Source organism: Microtus oregoni, unplaced genomic scaffold (assembly GCF_018167655.1).
Source record: "Microtus oregoni isolate MIOR12 unplaced genomic scaffold, Mior012 000040F_ref0000088, whole genome shotgun sequence".
Taxonomy (NCBI): domain Eukaryota; kingdom Metazoa; phylum Chordata; class Mammalia; order Rodentia; family Cricetidae; genus Microtus; species Microtus oregoni.
The window spans coordinates 22,065,706-22,088,007 of NW_024543207.1; the positions used below are offsets into that span (position 1 = coordinate 22,065,706).

A 22,302-nucleotide genomic window follows, 5' to 3' on the forward strand; every position below is an offset into this window, starting at 1 on the left:
CATCCTCCTGGACACGATTTTGACCTCTATGCATCCACAATTCCAAATATGTAGGCTGCAGAAGCTCAGGCTCTAGGAGCTGCATTCCTAAGAGATCCTATTTTGAGCATGATGGTAAAGGGAGTAAAAGCTTGAGAAGAGACAAGAAATAGAGGGAAGTGGAGGGTACAGAGGAGGGTCTCAAGTAGGGGATGCACCCTCTTGATGTCACCCCCATGCTGTGCTTGTTTCTGTGGTTCTCTCTCCCCCTGATTTCCCCATCTTGCATCTTCTGTTTCCAGCTGACCTCATTCCCATGCAGTTCCATGTCCCAAGTCCAAAGACCTTCCGGTCACCTTCCAGTAAGCAATAGAGTGTGTAAGGCTACACTGTAGCCTTTGTCTGTCCCTCTGGGCTGTAGGAACATCTTCAGAGAAATCCCCCAATCCAGAGCTGCCCGAGAGGTAGGGCTTACTGACCACATCATCCCTGCAAGTTCTTGGTGCCTGCCATGGGCCCTGCTCATCCCTCTATGCCTGAGTGACTTCTTTGCCCGAATAATGACTCTCAATCCAAGAACATAAAGTAGAAGTGCTTTATTGAGAAAGATGTAATGTAGGCCCATTGACCAACCGGGATTTCTGTCACACTTACAAAGGCATGAGGCCCAAACACAAGGCATGGACCAGAGATAGCAGAAAATTTGGTTGGCCTCCAGCTGGGACACATGGGGCCACATCGGAATCCCCAGCATGCATACCACAGGACGTGTATTGATGAGCACCAGTCAGTATTTTTCCAGCTGAGGCTTCAGAGGTCCAGAGGTGGACCCACTGAAACGACTAGCCTGGGATCCTTCATATTCCGCCCCCCCCCCCTTCCCCAGGGCCAACCACCTTCCTCTGCCTCTGTATGGTTCTTTAAGTCATGGCACCCAGGTGACCAGTGTGTATATAAGGGTGCCTTGGAAGAGGATTCCATGTTTCATGTGGGTGACATGTGGCTGGTGTCACCAAGTAGGACGAACATGATATCAGGGCCCACCACAGTTTCTCACCTTTGTTTGTGAGAATTCTCAAAAAGTCCAGTTCTATGTGAATTTGGACTTTTCTGTAGAAAGAGGAGGGCAGTAGCTTTTTGTAATAAACACTACAAGTCCCAAGTGACTCAGAGTAGATGTGAACCCAGAAACAACCAACCTGTTGGGGAAGGGGCAGGCATAGCCCTCTGTGACTTCACTGACTGCCACAAGACTGGGAATTTCTGGGCTTCACAGTCACTGGGGTGCCCAGGACTCTTGAAGTCCTCAACACAGTGGCCACAGCTGAGTTACCCTGTAACCCTCCTCCTCCAACATTTGGCTAAAGATTTACGGGCTCGTGCCCTCTTCAGAAGTGCACAGTGTGGCTCCCGCTTCAGCAGAGAAGGGAAAGTCAGCATGGCTGCTCAGCAGCCCATTCAGCAACCAAGGGTGTGCCAGGCCTGACCAAGACAAAGCTTCTGAACCTTGCAGCCCACCAGTTCCTGTGCTTCTCCTTAAGGAGCAGAAGGGCCAAGACTTCTAATTCAATGAACTTGGTCCAGCACTCACAGCAAGGGGCAGGGGATCAGCTGGGATTCAACAAGGACCACATGCCCAGGAGCCAAGCCAACTTCATAGCCTCATCTCCTGCCCTCTACAGAGGGAAGGAGACCAGCCCAGGGCCTCCATATCTTCACTTTTGATCCTCTGCCAGGAATCTGCAGTGTAAGGTGGGTCCTGGGCTATGTGTTTCCCAGGCTGGAGTTCAAGTCCTACATTGAGGGCAAGAGGAGGACAACCAAGCCAGAGCACTTCCATCATGAGCATGTAAAAACATTTTTACATGTGTACCATGTGTGCAAAGATAGCATAGGCGTGTGCATATGCCTGTTTGCAATGCACAAACATAAGTGTACATGTACATGCATGTGCATATGGAGCACGCAAATTTCACACATGAAGATATGCACATAAATATATGTCCATAGGTTTATGCACGTATACAGATGTATATACATATCTATAGATGTGCATGTGCGAACATATGTATCACATGTGTGCACACATGTTGACACATGGGCATATATACATACAGATAACACTCATGTGGATATACACATGTATACACAAATATATGGGGACTTCCTAGTATATATGCACAACATGCACACACAAACTCACATTTATATATATATACATATTTATGCGCACGTATACCATATATGTACATACACCTCTATACATATATAGTGTGTGCAACTGCTATATACACATAAATATGCCTATTATTAAGTGCCCCACATGTTTGTGTAGCATTTGTATACACTTCTGTATGATGTATGGATGCATTCACACACATTACTGCCCACTTCCCCCAAGGGTCCTGTCTCTTGTTCTCCTCCGTGTATCATCGTCTGCCTTATATAGGCTAGACCCACTCAGTTCTTTAGGTCACCATTCACAGAGGCTGTGGACATTGTATTGACCAGCCCGAGGTGGTCCCCAGACTTCTGGCAACGGTTTCTGAGGAGCTTGTAGATGGCAAAGCCAGGGATGGCGAGGCAGGGTGTCCCGGCCACAATGACCACCACCGCATACACCCAGTTGGGATATGCGATCTTCTGCATTTTGGGGAATTCCTCCTGGGGAGAGATTCACAGATAATGGAGAAAAGAGTCTACAGAGCCTATGATCTCACCTTCTGTTTTCTGAAATGGAGCCCTTCTACCACCCTCGTGCCCCACTGCTTGCCTCCTCCCCCTCATCTTTCCTCCCTCTCCACACAGCCGCTGCCTGGGTACTTACATAGTCAGGGTCCCAGATGCTATATGTGAGTTGTTGGTTAACCTCAATAACAAAAAAGAAGAGGAAGATGACCAGCATGATCAGTGGACTGACCACTCTCCATGTAATTTGCCAGAAGATGTTGGGCTTGTGGCCAATCATGAATTCGATGTCCTTGTTGAACCTGCAGTAGAGGCCAGAGGGCAGGATCACTGGAAGCTCATGAAGGAAGATGACTGATCAGTTTTATATATGTGGACAATGGTTGTCATCTTGGGATACTGTAGTTGGGCAAAGATGTGCCTGCACTCAGAGGGGTCCTAGGCTGTCACTGTCAGCAGCTGCCACCAAGCTTCTTAGCGTCCCCACAGCACTGGGAGAGGAGTTTATCATCAGAGGTCTCGTACTCTCACCCACTTCCTGTTATACGACAATGAGGACAGCGGACCCTCAGACTCCCCTCCTAATGCACACAAGACTTGGCAGCTCTTGTGTGAGCAGCAGCACCCTGAGCTCGGTGACACCCACAATTTCTTGACCTGCTCGAAGCCTGCTCTGTGGCAGCATCCCTTCAGTAGGCAGGGATTTGTGATCAGAATGAGACATACAGAACAAACTGACGAGTTATCCAGGGCCCCAGTAGACACTAGGACTTAGGTATAGGCTCAGTGAGGACCTCTGAGAAACAGGGCCATTTGAGCCCATCACTAGTCTGGTCTTTCTTTTTGGGCCATCACCTTCACCATGCTACTCACAGTTGTGTGGAATTCAGACCACTGTGCATGTCAGTTCATATGTTTCTTGTTGATGCTTCCAAACATCACAAAAGTCACGTGGCTGGCCCTGTGCTCCTCAGCCTCCACATTGCTTCCTCAGCCTGCTAGAGTCTGGTCTCCTCTCATGCTGATCTAACCTTGTCCATGTCCCCAGTGGACTTCACTTTATAGTGACTTCAGATAGGTTTCCCAGAACAGCACCTCCAGCAAATGTCATTGTAATGGATACTCACACTAAACCAGAGTGGTTGCAATACAGCTTCTCCTCAAGATGTAGCTTCCTGGATCCCTACCCAGCAATGATAACGATGCTCCGAGATGTTGGGTCAAGCTGACAGTTGGAAGTGGCCCTAATGGTGGTCTTCCCTGCCTTTTTGTGCATAAGTCTTAGATAGCTGCTGAGTCCCCCATTGTCTATGTGCGATTCCAGAAGTACCCCTGATGTAGACTCCAAGTAGATGAAAAGCATTGAGCTTCATCTTGCCTCAGGACATGTGAGGTCCATGTACTACAGAACCTGAGTCCCCTCCCTTTCCTTAGTTCCCACCTTCTCCCCTTCCTCACTTCCCACCTTCTCCCCTTCCTCACTTCCCACCTTCTCTCCTTCCTTACTCCCCACCTTCTCCCTACCTTTATTCTGGCCCCAGTGCTGCTTTTAGAGGTCCAGACTGGAAGTCATATTTAGAGTTAGATTATAGATTTTTTTAAGTTGCGTAGTCAGACGTGTCTGAGTGTTTCTTTTGCATTCTCTTTCTCTGGCACCCAAAGTTACTACATGTCAGTTTCTAGTACACCTGACTTTGGATAGGTAGCAGGGGCTATTGGGAGTTAGAGGTACTATGTAGATCACATCTAATAAGAAAGGAGGTACCACTTCAGCAAAGCCAACCATTCATCCTGTGGTCTCTCTCTACCTCTTGGACCAAGTGCCAGGATTAAGCCAATGCTAGCCCACTCCTAAGAAGGAACTCTGCACTCATTTGCACAATAGTGAAGGCTTTGTGCCGCGGCACACCTACCTCCCTGATCCCTACCTGTCTGGCCCAGCTTAGCCTGGATTCTCTGACTCCGCTTTTCTGCTAAAGATGGTTTGTTGACACAAAGCCATCCCTCATACCTGTCCACTCCATACACGTAGACGACAGCAAACATCTCACAAAAGGCGATGATGAGCAGAGGGATGGAGCCAGCATAGTTGTCCAGAAGGGAGAGCCAGTACTGGCCCGAATTCAGTGTAAAAATGAAGGCAATGAGATACGTCCCCAAGCAGATGAGACCTGTGGCCAGACAGGAAGCAGAGCTGTGGCTACAAGGTTACACCCACCACTGCCATGTGGGGCATAAGCGGGTCTCCCTTAGACAGTAGGTGTCATACATACCTGTCATCAGTTCCTTGGGCCACTTCTTAGGGATGAGATTGAGGTCCTGAAGGGGCACAACCACCCCCTCCATGTTCCCAAACATGGAGGAGAGGCCCAGGCAAAAGAGCATGATAAAGAAGAGCACTGACCACAGCGGGGACACTGGCATCTTCGTGATGGCTTCAGTGAAGACAATGAAGGCCAGGCCTGTGCCCTCCACACCCTGCAACAATCCACAAGGTCACCTAAGCTCTCTGCCCCTCTCCCTCCTCTTGTATCAGCTACTGCTTCTTCCCTTGATTGCCTCCCAGAAATTGAAAGTATGCCCCTATTGTTGAAGACACCATGCACTTTGGACACAGACTCAGAGGAGTCCAGCTGGATATGACCTGAAAATCTCCTCCACAAGGACCAACTTTCATAGCACCTAAAGGTACTGAGCAAGCTGCCAAGGGAAGAAAGCAAACAATCATCCTCCTCGGCTTGTGAGCCACAGCAATGATCCCGAAAGGTTCAACAGTAGCATTCATCTCTTGTCATTAATCAACCACTGTTTCACTGGACTGAAGGCCCATTCAAGAGGAGGAAAATCATGGCTGGCATTGGACCAAGCCAACTCCCCCAGACTAGTGAAGGCGTGAATCTAAAAGAAGAACCTCTTCTACTTCACTAACCCTAACTTCCTAAGTACATGCTAAATAACTATCCTTATATCCACAGGTGAGTGTGGTCCTCACCCTTCATCAAAGAAACTTCTCTTTGCATCAGACAGAGACCACTACAAAAAACAACAATTGATCAAAATGCAGAAAACAACTGATCTTGGTGTGCCCATTCCCAGTGGATGCGTTTACAACACAACTCTGTACCCAAGGTTCAGGGAACATCATGAAAGACGGGGCAGAAAGGTGTAAGAGCCCAAAGACCAGGAAAACAGCTGTGGTATTCCCTTTTATGACAAGGGAGCAACACCCATAATACCTGCTTAAACAAGACCTGAACAAGAGTGACACCAATAGACATGTTAACGAGGTAGGGAGAAATCTAAATCTCACTTGAGAGGAGAGGGAAGGGAGGCAGGCACCCCCTAAACAAGAAATAACAGTCAACTAAGGGATGCTGAGAGCAAGAGACTTAGAAGTCCCCAGAGATAAGCCTCCTAGTTTGTTATACCATACCAAGTGATCAACCCTGCAATAATATACATACAAGCAACAGTAAATGAACTCAACAGGTTGTATTAATATCTATATACATTAATATATACATGTATGTGTGTTATATACATGTTATATGTGTATATAGATTATGTACACACATAATACAGATGTATATTATATATAATAATCAAAGAAGAAGAAGTCATGAATCTGAGGAGTGAGGAGAAGCATGGGATGGTTTGAAGGAAGAAGCAGGGGGTGTTTTATATAATTGTTTTGAGAGGCTGGAGGAGTCGAGTCCCAGGAGTGCCAGGAGGGTCATGATTATTGAACAGTGGCTCCTTTCTCCTGCCTGCTTTTTAACTTCCGCCACTTCTAAGGGTATGATGCTAACTGTGAAAAGGCCCTGTGTATGACTCACAAAGACCAAAAGAGGATCCCTCCCCTTGCCCCCACATGAGGCTTTAACGGCCTGGACATCACCACACCTACCTCAGAAAGCAAGGCGTTCATGTCACAGGTCTGGAACTTCAGCTGTGCATAGACCTCAGGATTGGTGGCATTGTACCACTGCTGAAGGGCCTCAAAGTTCTCTGCAGTCACACTGCCCTCAGGCAGGTCGAACCCATTGATGAGAGTCAGGATGTTTCTGGTAGTGATGAAAAGGGCTGCTTGTGTGTGTTCTAGGTGGGAGCTTCCCAAAAGCTGAACCGGCAAGGGTTGGGCAAAGAGGACTGGGGTCTAGGGTGGCAACTCACGTGTTGACACAGTTGTCAAAGCGCTCAGTGGCTCTGAAGCCGATGATGGAGTAGACCACGGTGGCTGCATACACAGATGTGAAGCCGTTGATGACGGATACGATCACAGAGTCCATCTCACAATTATTGCTGAGGACAAGAGTGGTGTCATCACAGGACAACATGGCTGAGTCACAGATGAGGACATCCCCTGGCTGGGTGTCAGCATGCGGCACAGCAGAGCAAGTGTGATCGCTCACCAGCGAACGGAAGGCTGATGTGATATAGGGAAACCCAGGTTCTATCATCTGGGCCCATGTGGGCGCTGAGGACTCAAGGTGACCAGAGGGCTGTGCTGTATTCTGACCCTGAACCAGGCTGCTGTCTTCTTTACTGTGATCCAATCTTCCCGCCCACACTGACCATGGTTATGCAGACCCTCTGAAAGCCCAGGATACCAAGAGTTGTAGATTCCTAGAATCAAATCCCACCTTAGGCCTGAGGTAAGCAGTCAGCTTCACAGAAGGGACAGGCCCTGACCTCTCACTACCAGGTACAGAGGTCCACAGGGGCTAAAGAAGGAGACCAAGACAGGTTCTCTACTGCTTGAAACTCTCTCCCAACCCAGGCCTCCCTAAAGATGTGGTTTTATTTATTTAAACTATTTGGTTTTGTTTATTAGAGCAATTATGTATTAGTATTTATAAAAGCAATTCAGTCTATAGCCCAATAGCTGAGAGAACCCAGGGCTGGGTGAGCTACCTGCCTGGAGTCAAAAGGATGGAAAGAGATCCCAGAATTTTCCAGATGGGACTTGACCATTCTGGCTGGTATTTGGGGCAGGGTAGAGCCACCCTGGCCATCTGGCCTTGCAGTATCTGTGCATCACAGCAGGGTGGATGCTCACCCCCAGAACAGGGTAGAATGTTCTAGGGTCAGGTCCCAGATGTATTTCTAACCGTCTGAGAGTCCCGGGTTTATGCCCTGAGGCAGCACAGGGCTGTGCATTCCTTACTTCAGGGGCATGGAAGATGTGGCCACAGATCAGGGGCTGACACAAGGCTTTGGCCTTTATCCTCAGCCCTATTAGACCTCCCACTGACTTCCTGATTGGGTCCTCTAGAGTACCATCTGGAGACACTCAGTACACCCTGAACATACCCTGATGTTCCAACCCCAACCCCCCAATACAACTGTCATTATGGTGTTCTATGCTATGTCAACAACAGAGTACACAAGCCATCAGAAAAGTGCATGTCAAACTACAACATGGCACCACCTCCCACCTGAAAGGAAGACTACCCCCCGCAAACACAGATGACCACAAAGTTGACAAGAAAGGGAAACTGAGGCCACCCTGCACAGCTGAAGGAAACTTGTAGTGGCGCCATGCTTCGGAGAGCAGCCTGGTGAGTCCTTAGCTGACCCATCACGGGGTGGTATAAAGGCAGGTCTCCTCCCAGGTATACACCAGAACACAGCAACGGTGCATCCAGCAAAGCACTCTTCACAACTACAAGAGTGGAAGCAGCCAATCCACAGAGACTGCTGACCCGAGCTAGTGGGAGCTCATGGACTCTGGACTGCAGTAAGGCCATTGGACTCATGTGGGTCAACTCACGCAGCCTAATGTGGGTGAACTGCACAGAATACAAGCTGAATAAAAATGTTATCAAAGCAATTCACCCACAGCTCTACTTGGGCTCCATCTGCAAGTGACAATTCCAGGGTTGCCTTCGAGGACATTCTACATGGCCCAAGAGGAAGCCTTCTGAAGTCTGGGACCCATCAGTCAGTAACTAAAAGGCCATGGTCTAGCTAGAACGCCTATCCATCTATCCAGCTCCAGCACATTCTCTGAAAGGCCTGCCCTCCCAGATCACAGAGACCATGGACCATGCCCTCCAAGAACAGACAACCCACAGTGTTTTAACTATTGCAGACCACACCCAGAACCTACCCTGCCTCTGTCTCTGTCTGCTACCTGAGTCTCTCCACGGCCTTGCCTACCCTGAGCCTAGGAAGTTCTGTTTGATCTACCAGCAGCCTCCTCCCACTTCCTGTTCAGCCCTAGCAGTTCTCTCTTGGGCTTATCACCTCAAACAATCTGATTCGACTGCTATCCCTTACCCATCACTGGTCAAGCCTGGCTGGTGCTCCCTGAGCCTTTGTGGAAGACAATAAATGCCACCTATATCCTCCCTGAATGTTAAAGGGGCCTGAGGAGGGGGCTCTTCATAGCTTAGGGTTCCAGAAGGTGCCAGGAAGGGATGCATGTCTGAAGTTGGCTAGGTCACAATCTTCAGGATCTGACCTGGGTTCAGGGTGGGCTTTGGGGGTACCAACATACCTGGGGCCTGGAGTGAGTTCTGAGGCAGGCTGGGAATGATGTGGGCATCAAGTTTGGAGTGGAGAAGGGAGCATACTAGACCCAGCAGCAAAGATCATCCAAGGACCCAGCAAAGGGAGATCCTCTCAAAGCCTGTACCTGCTTTTCCCGTCAGCCCTGTTCTGTGTTTGGACAGGACTGGTCAGAGGGCAGCTACTGAGTCACACTGGCCAGCACTGGGGCTGGTGCTGTGCTTTAGAAAGCACCTTCCTTCTCCTTCCTCATGGTCTGACAGGGAAGCTGAGACTCCAGAACCAAGGTGCTCCTGGGGCCCCCCCAGCCCCTATCCCCGAGGGCCCTCCCTCTAACTCCATACTCACTGCACAGAGTTGTAGCTGGAGAAGGAGATGAGGCTGCCGAAGGCCAGTGAGAAGGAGTAGAAGACCTGAGAACCAGCATCCAGCCACGTGTTGGGGTTGGTCAGTTTCGTAATCTGTCATACAGGGACTCAGCTGTGAGTGCAGGGACCAGGACTCCCCCTCCACTGAGGAAGAAGTTAGCTCCTTCCACAGCAATGGATACCATTTACACAGAGGAAAGAAGTCAAGCCACCCAACAGTCTCTATCTGGGACATGTATGTTAAAGGCCCATGAATAGGTTGAACATTTTCCAGACCCTTCTTAACTAGGGCCTGGCCTGGTCATCAGACAGTTAGCTGCCACCATATAGAAAAAAGCTGATCTTGAAGCCAAGAGAACCCAGCACGGACTTCTTCCATGGGATTTGAAGTCTGGGGTTAGTCAGCTGGCAGATGGCAGAGACTTATTTTGGATGTGAAAAGGAAGAGGTAGATGATAGAGACTCACATTTGGTGTGAAGAGGAAGACGATACCGTTGGTGGCACCCTTCAGAGTCAAGCCACGAATGAGAAAGATGGTTAGCACCACATAGGGCAAAGTGGAGGTGATGTACACAGCCTACGAGAGATGGTAGTGGGGTCATGGGGAGTAGACCATTGGTCAGGCAAGGAAAAGGGACTGGTTCAGGAGGCCACGTTCTTCCCTCTGCCAAGGTCACCCCAACTCAGTGCAGAGGAGATTGGACCTAACTCTTCCCTTTTCCAATTTCTCTTACTGAGAAATTTCTCTGATTCATTTGGAGAAAGATCTTGGATTAATCTTATAAGCTTTTATTAAGCTTTATAGTGTGTGCTCAAAAGGCATCTTAGACACCACCAAATCCAGCTAAGGCCTCACATGTGTAAGCCCAGGGACAGAGGACCCTCAAGATTGGTGACAAGAGGCTGCATGGTCAGCAGCACACCGTACCTTCCCAGTGGTCTCAATGCCGCGGATAACACACACATACAGCACACTCCAGGCACACGTCAGGCAGAGCAGGATCCACCACTGAATGGAGCCTGAATCATCTATGGACGTGGAGATGTTGAGAGTCTCCCGGTACCAGAAGTAGTCCACAGAAGAGCTCTTGGCACACTCTTCCACGTAGCCTGCAGAAGCAGAGGAGCACACACATCAAGCTGTGGGTCAAGAGTAGGGACAAGCCAGGAATAGGCCAGGGAAAACAGCAACATGAAACCTTATAGCCAGGGTCTGAGGCATTCACGAGAGGAACACACTTGTGCACGTGCATATAGCCGCGCATATACACATGGGCACTCATAAACACACTCACGCCCACGCATCTGTATCCACACACCACACACTCCCATGTGTGTGCTTGTACACACCTCTTTGTACATAGGTTCAGGTCTAAGTGAAGTCTGCTAAGGTACACTGTTGGGCTCTGGTGTGAGCCCAGGCCTCTCTGAGCCCCAGCTCCTTCCTGAATCCTGGAAGAAGGCCCCTACCATAACTAAAACAGCAGATGGTCTTTGGGACTCTGTGGCCATTCGTGATCACTACAATTTAACTCCATGTTATCTCATGTTACCATAAGCATCTTGTCCTTAAAAAACCAATTGGGGTTCTCCTACGAGAAGAGACCAATCAAGATCCTGGGGAGGACTTATCCTTTGACAAACAGGAACCCATCCTGAGGGTTCATGTGAAATCCTCAGAGCTACTCTATGGTAGTCAGGACAGTAGTTATGAATCAGGCTGCTCATGTCCCTCTACAGCTATATGATCTCTGTGAGCCAATGTGCCCCATAGGTCATGGGCAAAGACCTGTGCCTCTCTCTGTCCACAGGAGAGGGGCCTGAGAAGATAAGACTGGCAAAGGACACTTGAGGCAGAAGAGACCCAGGGAGCATGGAGAAGGGAAACAGGAAACATCCTACCAAGGACCTGTACCTCTAGTCTCACAATGCCTGATTAGTGACTTGGAGCCATCAGCACACTTCCCATGACTCCCCTCCTGATGGTCTCAGTCATGTGACCAGTGTGACATAGGAAGTCATCATGTTTAAGGTTTCCTTCTTGGACTGTGAATTTCAGTTTTGTTTTGTTGTGAGGGGGTCTCATACTGAAGCCCGTACTAACCTGGAGCTCACAGTGTGGGCCATGCTGGCCTCACACTGCCCTAATTCTTTCACCTCAGCTTCTCAAATGTTGAGGTAATAGGTATGCCTGTGGATCTGTGTGTGTGTGTTCTTGTGTGTGTAGGTTCATGAGAGGAGACCAGATATCATTTTTTGAGTATCATTCCTCAAGACTTATCTATCTTTTTATTTATTTATTTATTTATTTATTTATTTATTTATTTATTGTGTATGCAGTGTTCTATCTGCATGTATGCCTGAACACCAGAAGAGGGCATCAGATTTCATTGTAGATGGTTGTGAACCTCCATGTGGTTGCTGGGAATTGAACTCAGGACCTCTGGAAGAGCAGCCACTGCTCTTAACTGTTGAGCCCCTTATCCATCTTATTTTTTGAAACAGGGTTTCCCACCAGGACCTGGGCTCACTAATTAGACTAGGCTGGATGACCAGCAAGGCCTTAGGATCCTCCTGCCTTTGCTTCCTAGCTTACAGGTATCACAGATGACACATGCCTGACTCTTTATGTCAATGCTTGGGGTTGAACTCAGGTCCTCATGCTTTTGTGGTAAACACTTTAAACTGACTGCACTATCTCCCTGGTTCCTACAACATGAATTTTTAAATGTTCTGTTTCCTTAAAGATGCTCTGGAATTTGCTAACCCTGGTCTCTAAGTGTCCAGTCCCTGCAAAATGAGAGGACATCTGATCACGAGGTAGGACTGTCTAAGAAGGGTGCCAACAACCATTTCTTCCTCTCTCCTGAAAGCTACAGTTTGTCAGATGGAACTGAGGCTGGGGGATGGCAACTCCACTCCACTGCCTAGGGCCAAGGGCTTACCTGTCTGGTTTCCGTTGAGTGGACACTCACTCCATGGCAGAGGATCTTGAAAGGAGTTGAAGAAATACCACATGATCCAGGTGATGATCGTGTTATAGTACAGGCCCACCATAAAGGAGACAAACAGGGAGGCAATGCCTGTGGGGAGAGATGTCACTCTGGAGGGTGCACGAGTATCTCTAGCAGGTGAGTGTGTTGATGCCGATCTCTACTGTCCCATCCCAGAAGGACAGTAGGACCCTGGGAGGGGCCTGCTCCGCAGCCTGCAGAGCAGATACAGCCAGACCTAGAAGTGTGGTACCACCTGTATGATCACCTGAGTGAGTTCAAGGTCCCAGCACTCTGCACCCCCACCTGCTCCACCCATGGCCCCAAAAGATGTATCCCGGCCAGTGGTCACAGAGCCCTTGCAAAGAGCCTTTTGACAGTTTTGGGGGAGGCGGATCCGCCTCAGCGAGGCCCACTTGACAAGTCCCAAGACAGAGTGGATAGACTCAGGAAAATCTCTGCCAGGAACTAGTGAGAAAGTCAAGCAGAGATTGTGGTGGGCACTGGCTCCGTATCTGGGATAACAGACTGACCAGTTAGTGGTTCGTGAACATGCTTTTTTGACTGTGAAACTAAAATTCAAATATGCATGAAAAGAAGGAGAAGGAAGAGCAAACGTGTAAGAGCCAGAGACTCAGGGGTGGGGTGACAAGGGCAGGAAGGGGCTTGATATCAGGGAGTGGCTATTGTGTGTGCGCTGGGTTGTCCAGAATTGGATTTCTGGGATAAACACATCTGAACTCTCTGTCCGTGGACCCTGCCCTTCTCTTGCCTGGCTGGAGAGCCACACCACTTAGCTGCATTCTGACCTCTCAGTGAGCCATGTCCTTTTAGTGAGGCTGTCTCTAGGCCAGAGTTTGTAAATGAGTGACCACGTCTGGATGGGGGGCAGTACTGGGTGTCTTTGCCGAGAGTGTGGGAGTGGACAGAGCAGCTCCCCCTTCTGGCCGTGGAGGCTCTTGCTCTTGGAAGGAGTTAACTGTTCTCACCCAGCAGAGACGAGGGAGACCTCTGCTGGCCGACCATGAGTAACTCGGCCTAGATGCTGCACCCCACGTTCTCATGGATTCTGGTGAAGGATTCCTGAGGGTCTCTGGTAGAACGTGAGCCTGGAACCGATTGTGAAAGCTAAGGCCCTGTAACCCTCAGGCCAGCTGGTAGCACTGACACATACCTACACCCTTCAGAGCTGGGTGGATGGAGCTCCACACACCCACACTGCCCTTGCGTAGCCGCTGGCCGATGGCAAATTCCAGGTGCAGCAAGGGAATGCCCTCCAGTACCAGAAGGATGAGAAATGGGATCATGAAGGCTCCTGGGTGGGAAGAAGCAGAATATGTCATTACAGGTGAGAACACCACCTGGGGACAGGCACTTAAAAGCTTTGTTCTACTGACTAGATACCACAAACACCCTGATGGCACTTGAAGAGAGCTGATATGCAGTAGTAAGCCGCAGCAAATTTTACAGCTTAGAAGGTGTCTTAGGTGGACAGCCTTGCCACCTGTGGTAGCACCCCCTGCTGGTTTGAAGAATGCTGTCATTTAACAGAGCCCTTAACCTTGCCTCCATGCTCACTGACAATAACACAAAAACACATAGGCACCTACTGACCAAGGATGAGTTGGCCCCAGGCCCCTCACTGGCCAGAGCCTTGGGAACAGAGGGGCAGAGTCACAGCTTCTGAGATTAGCTGCTCTGTGGACAGCGTGTCACTGCACAGTCAACTAATGCTAAATCTGCTGTCAGGCAGCAGCCTGAGAAGGGATCTTTACTGATGATGGTGGCAGCTGGGGGAGGAAGCGAGCACCCCTCGGGCTGGAGCAGCTTTGATCACTGGTATGTATTCTTCAAAGTGTAATCAGTACAATAATGGTCTCAGATAACTGGCCACGTTGCCCTCATCTGTGCAAACCCTTTGCACTATAGACCTATTAACCCTAATATTAGGAAGTGTGTCTCTCCTGTGTTTTAAGAATCTTCAGTGGTGTCCTGTGTATTAATTATGTTTCTAAAAAAACACATTAATGAAAAAAGTTTAAATGATGTATACCAAATAACATTGAAACTAGAGAGATGGCTCAAAGGGGGCTGAATACCTGCTCTTACAATAGGGTTCTTCAGGTTCTAGTATCCACACAGGGCTCACAACCATCTATAACTCCAGTTACAGGGAATCTGATCCCAGGTGTGCACATGATACACACACATACATGCAGGCAGAATGCTCACACACACACACACACACACACACACACAAACAAACAACTAAAAAAACTGAGCATGGTGGCACATGCCTTTAATCATAACCGGAGGATCTCTGTGAGTTCTAGGCTATCTTGGTCTGCCTAGTGAGTTTCAGAACAGTCAGAGCTGTGTAGAGAGATCCTGCCTCAAAAAAGAAAGAAAGAAGGTAAGAAAGGGGGGAGGGAAGGAGGAGGGAGGGAGAGAGGGAGAGAGGGAGAGAGGGGAGAAGGAAGGAGGGACGGAGGAAGAAAGGAAGGAAGAAAGGAAGGAAGGAAGAGAAAAGGAAGAAGAAAGAAAGAAAGAAAGAAAGAAAGAAAGAAAGAAAGAACTACCATTATCAACATAGTTGAGAAGTCAACCTGTGGAAAAGAAAAATGTTTGCAAACTACAAGCCTGATGAGATATTAAATTTCTCAGGATGTTTAGAGGCAAAACTCAAACAAAATCCAGCTTAAAGATGATCACAGACCCCCAAGAGATGTTGACCCAGAAAAGAAACACAGATTCTAGTAACACTTGAGAAGACGCTCACATCACTGAGCAGAAAATGTAAGTCCGAATTATGAGGTATCACCTTATACCATAAAGATAGCAGCAAAAGCAGAAAATAAAATTGTAAGTTTATGCAGAGGGGAAAAATTAGACATCGAACCACCATGGGATCCAGCAATTCCATTTCTAGGTACCCAAGAGAACTGAAAGCAGAGCCTCAGAGAGACACTTGACACCTATGTTCACAGCAGCATCATTCCGTGGCTGAGTGGGTAAACACACCATGACTTATCCACACTGTGGGAATTCATACACGGGGAGGAAGGAGGAGAATTTTGTTGAATTATGCAAAAGCCAGTCACCGTAAACCCAAATGGAATGCCACGCAGGACCCTGGAGACAACATGCACACAGAAACCATAGAACAGAGGTTGCAGGGGTGGGAAGCAATGTGGGGTGGTGATAACAGTGACAGTTTCGATTGGAAAGGATGAGAGTTCCAGAGATAGATGGTGGTGATGCTGTACACTTAGACAGAAACACTTAAATCCATTAAACAGGACCTTTAAAAATGGCCAAGTGGTGCATTTTAATAATCATGTTTTTCTCACACAGGGAAAACAGAAAATACATAAAGTCCTCTCTAAACCTACAGTGGCAATCTTCCCATCAAAATTCCCTCTCACCTGAGGGGACACTTTAGCTATCACATTTGACCTCAGATTTTGAGCTGTTAGGAATGAACCATTGAAATATGCTGTTGTGTGGGCATTTGGAAACAGTGGTAGGCCAGTGCTGGAGCAGAACGAGACAGAAGGTCTCCGAAGATGCCTCATGACAATGGACAGACTAAAAGGTTAAGTACTTGGGGACCATTAGAACAAGGACAGACAAGTGCTGCCCGATGGAAAGTTCTGCTTCCATGAAGGCCAGGTTTCATCTCTACACATATCTTGTAGGAAAGCCAGCAACAGACTACAGGTGACAGGGAAGAGGTGACAGGAGCTTTGGGGAAATCACAATGCTCAGGAGAATTTTCATATGCATTTACTCACAACATCATCACATTCTGTCTTCTTAAGGAAGAGAATTGAAGCTGAGAATTGCCCCTGCTTCTATTGGAGGTCTCAGTGAGCCTCTGTGAGGACAAAGCTCAAGCTGAAGCCATGACCCACGGACCCAGATTTGAGAGCCACATAGACTCCCTTCACCACTTAAGAGCCTCTAGCTACTGACCTGAGACTCTGTCCTAGGACTCATAACAGTTCCTCGGGAATGGTCCAGAGAAAAAAAGCTGTGAACCTACCATGGTCCAATACATGCCATAGCCCTTCATGCCCAGGTGTCTCTGGCACAGGCCCCCTGGGTCTGTCACAGAAGAACACAAAGACAACCCAGCTCTCAGCACCACTCAGGATACAGCCTCATCTCTGCCAGGCCAGGGCTCCATCATCTTACGTTACAGAGACAGTAAGAGACACAGAAATAGAAAGTCAAGGAAAGAGACAGAAAGGGGCAGAGAGAGACGAGGGAAGAAGATAGATGAGAAGGGACAGAAACAAAGAGACTAGAACAGAAAGGCAAGGAAAGTCTGAAAGAAACAAGAGGGATAGAGATATGAGAGACAGAGAGATACTAGGAATCAGAGACAGAAGAAGCAGACACAGGAAGAGACAAATAGGGATGGAGGAAGAAAGAGAAAGATGTTATCCTTTCTCTACAGACCTTGGGTCCCGGGGTTGGCCAAGTAAGTGAATCAAGGATGGTAGGCCAGGGCTTGTTTTCTCTGTGCCCCACACAGGGGAGCCAGACATGTTGGAGTGGGTCAGATGCTAACAGTCTTGAGGTTCCTTGGGTGGAGCCCAGATGCTGTTTCCAACTCAGAGCAGGGAGCTTGTTACAAGACCTGGGCTTCTGTGGAAGGTGATAGAATTCCAGTCCTGAATGGGATCTTCCTCTCTGAGCTGCTGTACCACCTCTCCATGAGTATGAGGGCAGAGGAAGAGGGTATAGGTATTGGCCCTGGGGAAGCTGGGGCTCCAGGCTGGAGCACCAAGGATTAATGTCCAAAGGTCTCCAGAGATAAAGCCTTTTGTGCTGCCCGGGATCCTTGGCGTTTGCTGTTTACACAGAGAGAAATCATAGCAAAGTGGGGCTGAAGGGAAATGAAATTGTTCAGCTTGAAGAAGACCCAGTTCTGTCTTTGAGTCATGAGTGGGAAAGTAGGAGTAGGGAAAGAGGAAACAGGAAAGGAGTGGAGGAGGTCGGAGGAAGAAGGCGAGCGCTGCAGGTGGCGTCTACACTATTTTCTTTATCCAGCACAGGTGTGTGCTGCACACAATTGCACGTGGTTGTGCACAAGGTCACCAGGACTGGACCAAGTGGTGGTAGGCTTGCCGGAGGAGGATGTACAGAAAAGTCTGGGAACATCCTGTGGGGGCCGACCTGGTCCTTGGAAGGAAGGCAGCAACTGCACCAGGACCACGCCAGCACCCACGGCACCCAATGTGGACACAGAGCAAGAGTGACCTAAGGCTTGTAGCCAGGGCCAGGATAAGGATGGACCACCATGTCCAGGGTACCCTGGGTAGATATGATAACTTCCAGGTACAAAAACAAGTAGTGTTAAGGCCCAGTTCACAAAGGCTAGCCCATTCTTCTGCATGTGACTGGCCCAATAAGCTCCTTGTGTTTGCCAAGTACAGCCCCCATGTAGGCTCAGTGTTGAAGACAGCCTTAGTATCCCCATTTCACAGATGAGAACACCAGGACCAGGATGCAGTGACAATGACCTAGGAGCCTGATCATGGACTTGCTGTGTGTTTATACTAACCTTTGAGTACACAGTCCTCAGGAAAAGGTCCCAGAGCAAGCCCAGCTCACTCAGGTTCACTAAGGAAGTTGGTGACTGGCCTGTGTGATTTTTGGTGGACAGTCTGAGCTGCAGAGAAGCCAAGGCTACCTGCTTCTCTTGTCTGCCCAGTTTCAGTGGCCCATGCTGCACTGGGAGTTTGTGTAGCTGACAAACCTGAGAACTCTCAAGAGACCGGATATCAGGGTATGCAGTCTAAGAGTATTGGATCCCCCCAGTATTGGACACTACCCAGCTCCATTATCCCCTTGTCTACTAATACCTGCCATGGTCTCTTGTCCCCCAAAGGCCTGTAGGGGACCCTCAGTCTTCTCAGTCTATTGAAATTTTCTCTGGAGGCTAGATTAGGCTAGCCTCACCTGCAGACTTTCTCTGCCAGGGTCCAGAGTTTCAGGTCAGAAGAAAAATCCACCATGTAATAGTACTGTGTGAGAGAAGTCATAAGAACAGGAAGCCAACCCTCAGGTCAGGAGGACCATCTCTGGGTCCTGCTCTTCTGAGTACACCTGGCCCAAATACAGACTTCCCTCCCTTTTGGGGGATTGTCTGGCTGATGGGGAATGTGGGCAACATAGGCCAGAGTGACCCAAAGACGTATGGCTCCTCAAGGAGGTATTCTTCCCATTTTACCTGGGTTGTCTCTCTGGGACCTAAGCCCAGACCCTCTCGGGAAGTCAAAGTTCAGAACAGTGTGATCAAGGGACCGAGGCTGCGGCCAGAGCCTTCACAACTCGTCCCCTTCTGTCTTCCCAGGGTTGGCACAGAAGTCTACAGTACCGCTTTGATCCAGAGCAATGCACCACACCGGGCAGCACCGCAGCCCCAAGGTCCCCAGGGCATTGCGAACTCAGAGAAGAGATGATCTCAGGTGTTGGGAATCCCCCATTAAATTCCCACTGAAACCTGGACCTTAGACACAGCTCTTTTGTGGAAATCTTGAACGATTCCTTGTGGGGCAGGCTTGTCTCGGCCCTTCTCTCCTAGGCACAAAACTGACAAATCTGTATCTTGTCTCATACCCTCCGTTCATGTGGCACCTCCACATCCCTTCAGAGTCCTTTCATGGCAGGGAAATTCAGGGGAGTCTGACGGTGCCCTGCCTGGGTGGAAGTTGGAGAAAGGACTGAGTCTGTTTTTCTGAAGTGAAATTGCTTGTTGTGGCTGGGGGTCTTTACATCTAAATGCTGGAAAAGTAGAGGGATCCAAGGACAGGCGGTTGGAATGCCTTGGACCAGTTCTGTTTAGGTCAGCTGGACAGCAAAACCTTAGACTGTCAGCTCTCTGATTTGCTATAATGCCTGCCCGAGAGCACGGTACTGGCAGAGTCATAAACAGCCAACCTACACATCTACACAGCAGCACAGTAGGCATTTCAGTGCTGCTGAGATAATATCCCATCCCAATGCCAGCCTGTGTCTGCACAAACTGGAAGTAAAGAAAACTCCTGAGTCAGAGAATCCCATCGAAGAGGAGGATGTCTGGAACCCCACCTGCGGCACACCCCAGGCTCAGCAGAGCCGGTTTCTACAGCAGCCAAGCCTGCCCAGACCTCCACTGACAGCACCACATTAGGAAGGCAGAGCGTGGGCTCCAGGTGAGAAGCAGAAGCAGAAGCTCTCTCCAGCCCAAGGCTGGTTGGTGTGTGTGTGTGTGTCTGTCTGTCTGTCTGTGTGCTTCCTGGGTGCACAACCCTTGTGGGGCTGGGGATAAGAAAAGCTGGCATACCAATTGGCAGAAGTTTCTGTGACTGTGGAGCAGCTATGCCTGTGATCTGTGCCCAGTTGTGCCCTTCTGAGCCACTGGACGTGTGCTATGGACACCTTCAGTAGAACAAAAGTCAGAGTCTAGGTCTCTCTGAGAGGGAGGTGCAACTGGAGAATCGTAGGGCCTTACTGGGGACGACAGGGTTCTCCTAAAGTCTGTCACACAAGGTGAGGCATGTGAGTCACCGAGTGTGGCAGCTCTGCCCAGTGCATGCTAGTCCAGGACCAGCCAGGGGTCCAAAAGACAGGCTCCATTCATACTGGCTGTCCTCTGAGGGTCACCCTTTGCCTCCCAACTCTCCCTCTTCCAGCTGGATCGTCCAGTAACCTCCTGGAAAGTGGGTGAGTGTTCTACCCTCTTGGAGGGGTGTCAACTCAGGGAATTAGCTGTATCATCCTCATCTCCAGGGGGAGATTGTTCTTCAGCCCCACATAAACCACCCAATTCACAGGGTGAAGGAGGAGCATATCTCTCTCACTAACAACTTGAGATCATTGCCCTACCTCTTCCTTCCCTGTCTGTGACCCTCTTGGGTGCTGAATTTTGGGAAATACTCATCCTGTGTCCTTGGTCCATGTTTCTCCTGGGCTCCTAGTTTACCATACCCAAGCCCCATCCTGGGTCCCGATTCCTACCTCCTCCATGGCTCTGGCATAGGTAGGGAAAACGCCACACGTTGCCCAGCCCCACACAGAAGCCCACACAAGTGAGCATGTACTGGGCCTTGTTGTCCCATTTGGGCCTGGAGCTGGCTTCTTCCTTTTCAATGACCTCTAATTCATCCAGAGATGGAATTCGGTCCTCTAGGCCAGGGTTGGGCAGCACAAGCCTCACCATGGGGGTCGCTGGGTTGGGCCTGGCACACACAGACGGTTCAGCAGCCAGAGGGCAAGTGGTGGCAGCCAGGAGTCCTGGCTCTTTATAGAGAACCTTTGGCACCTCACCCCAAGCACCTGGGCCGAAAGGAGGCGTCAGCAGATCCACAGGGCGCGTCCACAGCGCTGTTAATGCCTTATCTGCAGAGGCACCCAGCCCAACCAGCTAAGCCGCCCCCTCCATATACTGACAGGAGGTCCTGCTGCAGGCCTGGCCACCCCTCCCCCTGTACAAACCCAGGCATCGGCCAAGGTTGAGTGTGGATGGGGACAGTGACAAGCCCACTCCCCAGGAAAGAGGAGGAACCTCCACAAGATGTCCTGGGACAGCCAGCAGGATGCTGGTTCTCCCCAGACCATTGGAGCTCCCAGAAATCAGTTTCACCTATAGGAAGCTGAGCAGGGACTTGCCAATCCCATCTTTTTTTCTGAAGGTGGTTGAAGGCCTGTTCCCTAGTTGCTGCTCACACGACCTGCCACACAGTTCTGAGCTGTAAATGCTCCTCAGAAGACTGATTAGCTATCCCCAGCACCTGGAGCCCTGCAGGATTTCTGTTCTTCCAGGGAGCGCTTAGAGGATGAGGAGATTGCTTGTGCCGATGCCAGGCAACCGTGGCAATAGGCCTTGCTCCCAGCAGCGTGACCAGCTGAGGAGATACAGAGAAGCCAATATTGCATCAGGAATGACCACCGGGTGCCAGGAAAGGTTGAGAGTAACGAGCCTTACTTGCCTTTGAGGCTGGAAAGCCAAAGAAAAGTTCCTAGGGGTTATGTCTAAACTAAGGCCAGAAACAGAGATAGGGCCCATGTCATTATGCAAGCTTTGAGGGTAGGATTTGGATGGGGCACACCCTCTGTTTTGAATACCTCCCCTCTATCTCTTCTGCCAATCCCATGTCTCCCTCACCCCTGGGAACTATCCTGAGCTTCCCGAGGGCAAAGTATAAAGCCACCCTATGCCCCCTGCAGGCCTCCCTTCTCAAATGCCCCTCCCACCTTCTTCGGTCCAGACTCAAGGGTCAGCTCTCCAGGGTAGCCCTTCCGGACTCTACTGATCCACCCTCCCCCACATCGTGTCCTTGCCACCCATGACCTTCCTAGAATTCACAGGGCTTTTTATTTTGTTTTCTTTCTTCCTTTTCATGGCTCTCTTTTAAGAAAAGGATGATAGAACTTTTTTTATTTTTTAATTTATTTATTTATTAAAGATTTCTGCCTCCTCCCCGCCACCGCCTCCCATTTCCCTCCCCCTCCCCCGATCAAGTCCTCCTCCCTCATCAGCCCGAAGAGCAACCAGGGTTCCCTGACCTGTGGGAAGTCCAAGGACCACCCACCTCCATCCAGGTCTAGTAAGGTGAGCATCCAAACTGCCTAGGCTCCCATAAAGCCAGTATGTGCAGTAGGATCAAAAACCCATTGCCATTGTTCTTGAGTTCTCAGTAGTCCTCATTGTCCACTATGTTCAGCAAGTCTGGTTTTATCCCATGCTTTTTCAAACCCAGGCCAGCTG

General features: G+C 49.5%; 1 protein-coding gene across 1 annotated transcript; it reads right to left on the reverse strand.

The window, feature by feature from the left end:
- Window positions 1–570: 570 nt before the first annotated feature.
- Window positions 571–20,790, reverse strand: Slc6a19 (solute carrier family 6 member 19). Its single transcript, XM_041632170.1, has 12 exons — window positions 20,553–20,790; window positions 13,717–13,857; window positions 12,495–12,632; window positions 10,478–10,659; window positions 10,016–10,126; window positions 9,529–9,641; window positions 6,841–6,969; window positions 6,575–6,731; window positions 4,941–5,145; window positions 4,679–4,838; window positions 2,807–2,969; window positions 571–2,643 (listed from the first exon to the last, which is right to left on the reverse strand). Exons 1-12 carry the CDS (start codon window positions 20,752–20,754, stop codon window positions 2,440–2,442), a joined length of 1,905 nt encoding a protein of 634 aa, XP_041488104.1. The 5' UTR covers window positions 20,755–20,790; the 3' UTR covers window positions 571–2,439.
- Between the last annotated feature and the right edge of the window lie 1,512 nt (window positions 20,791–22,302).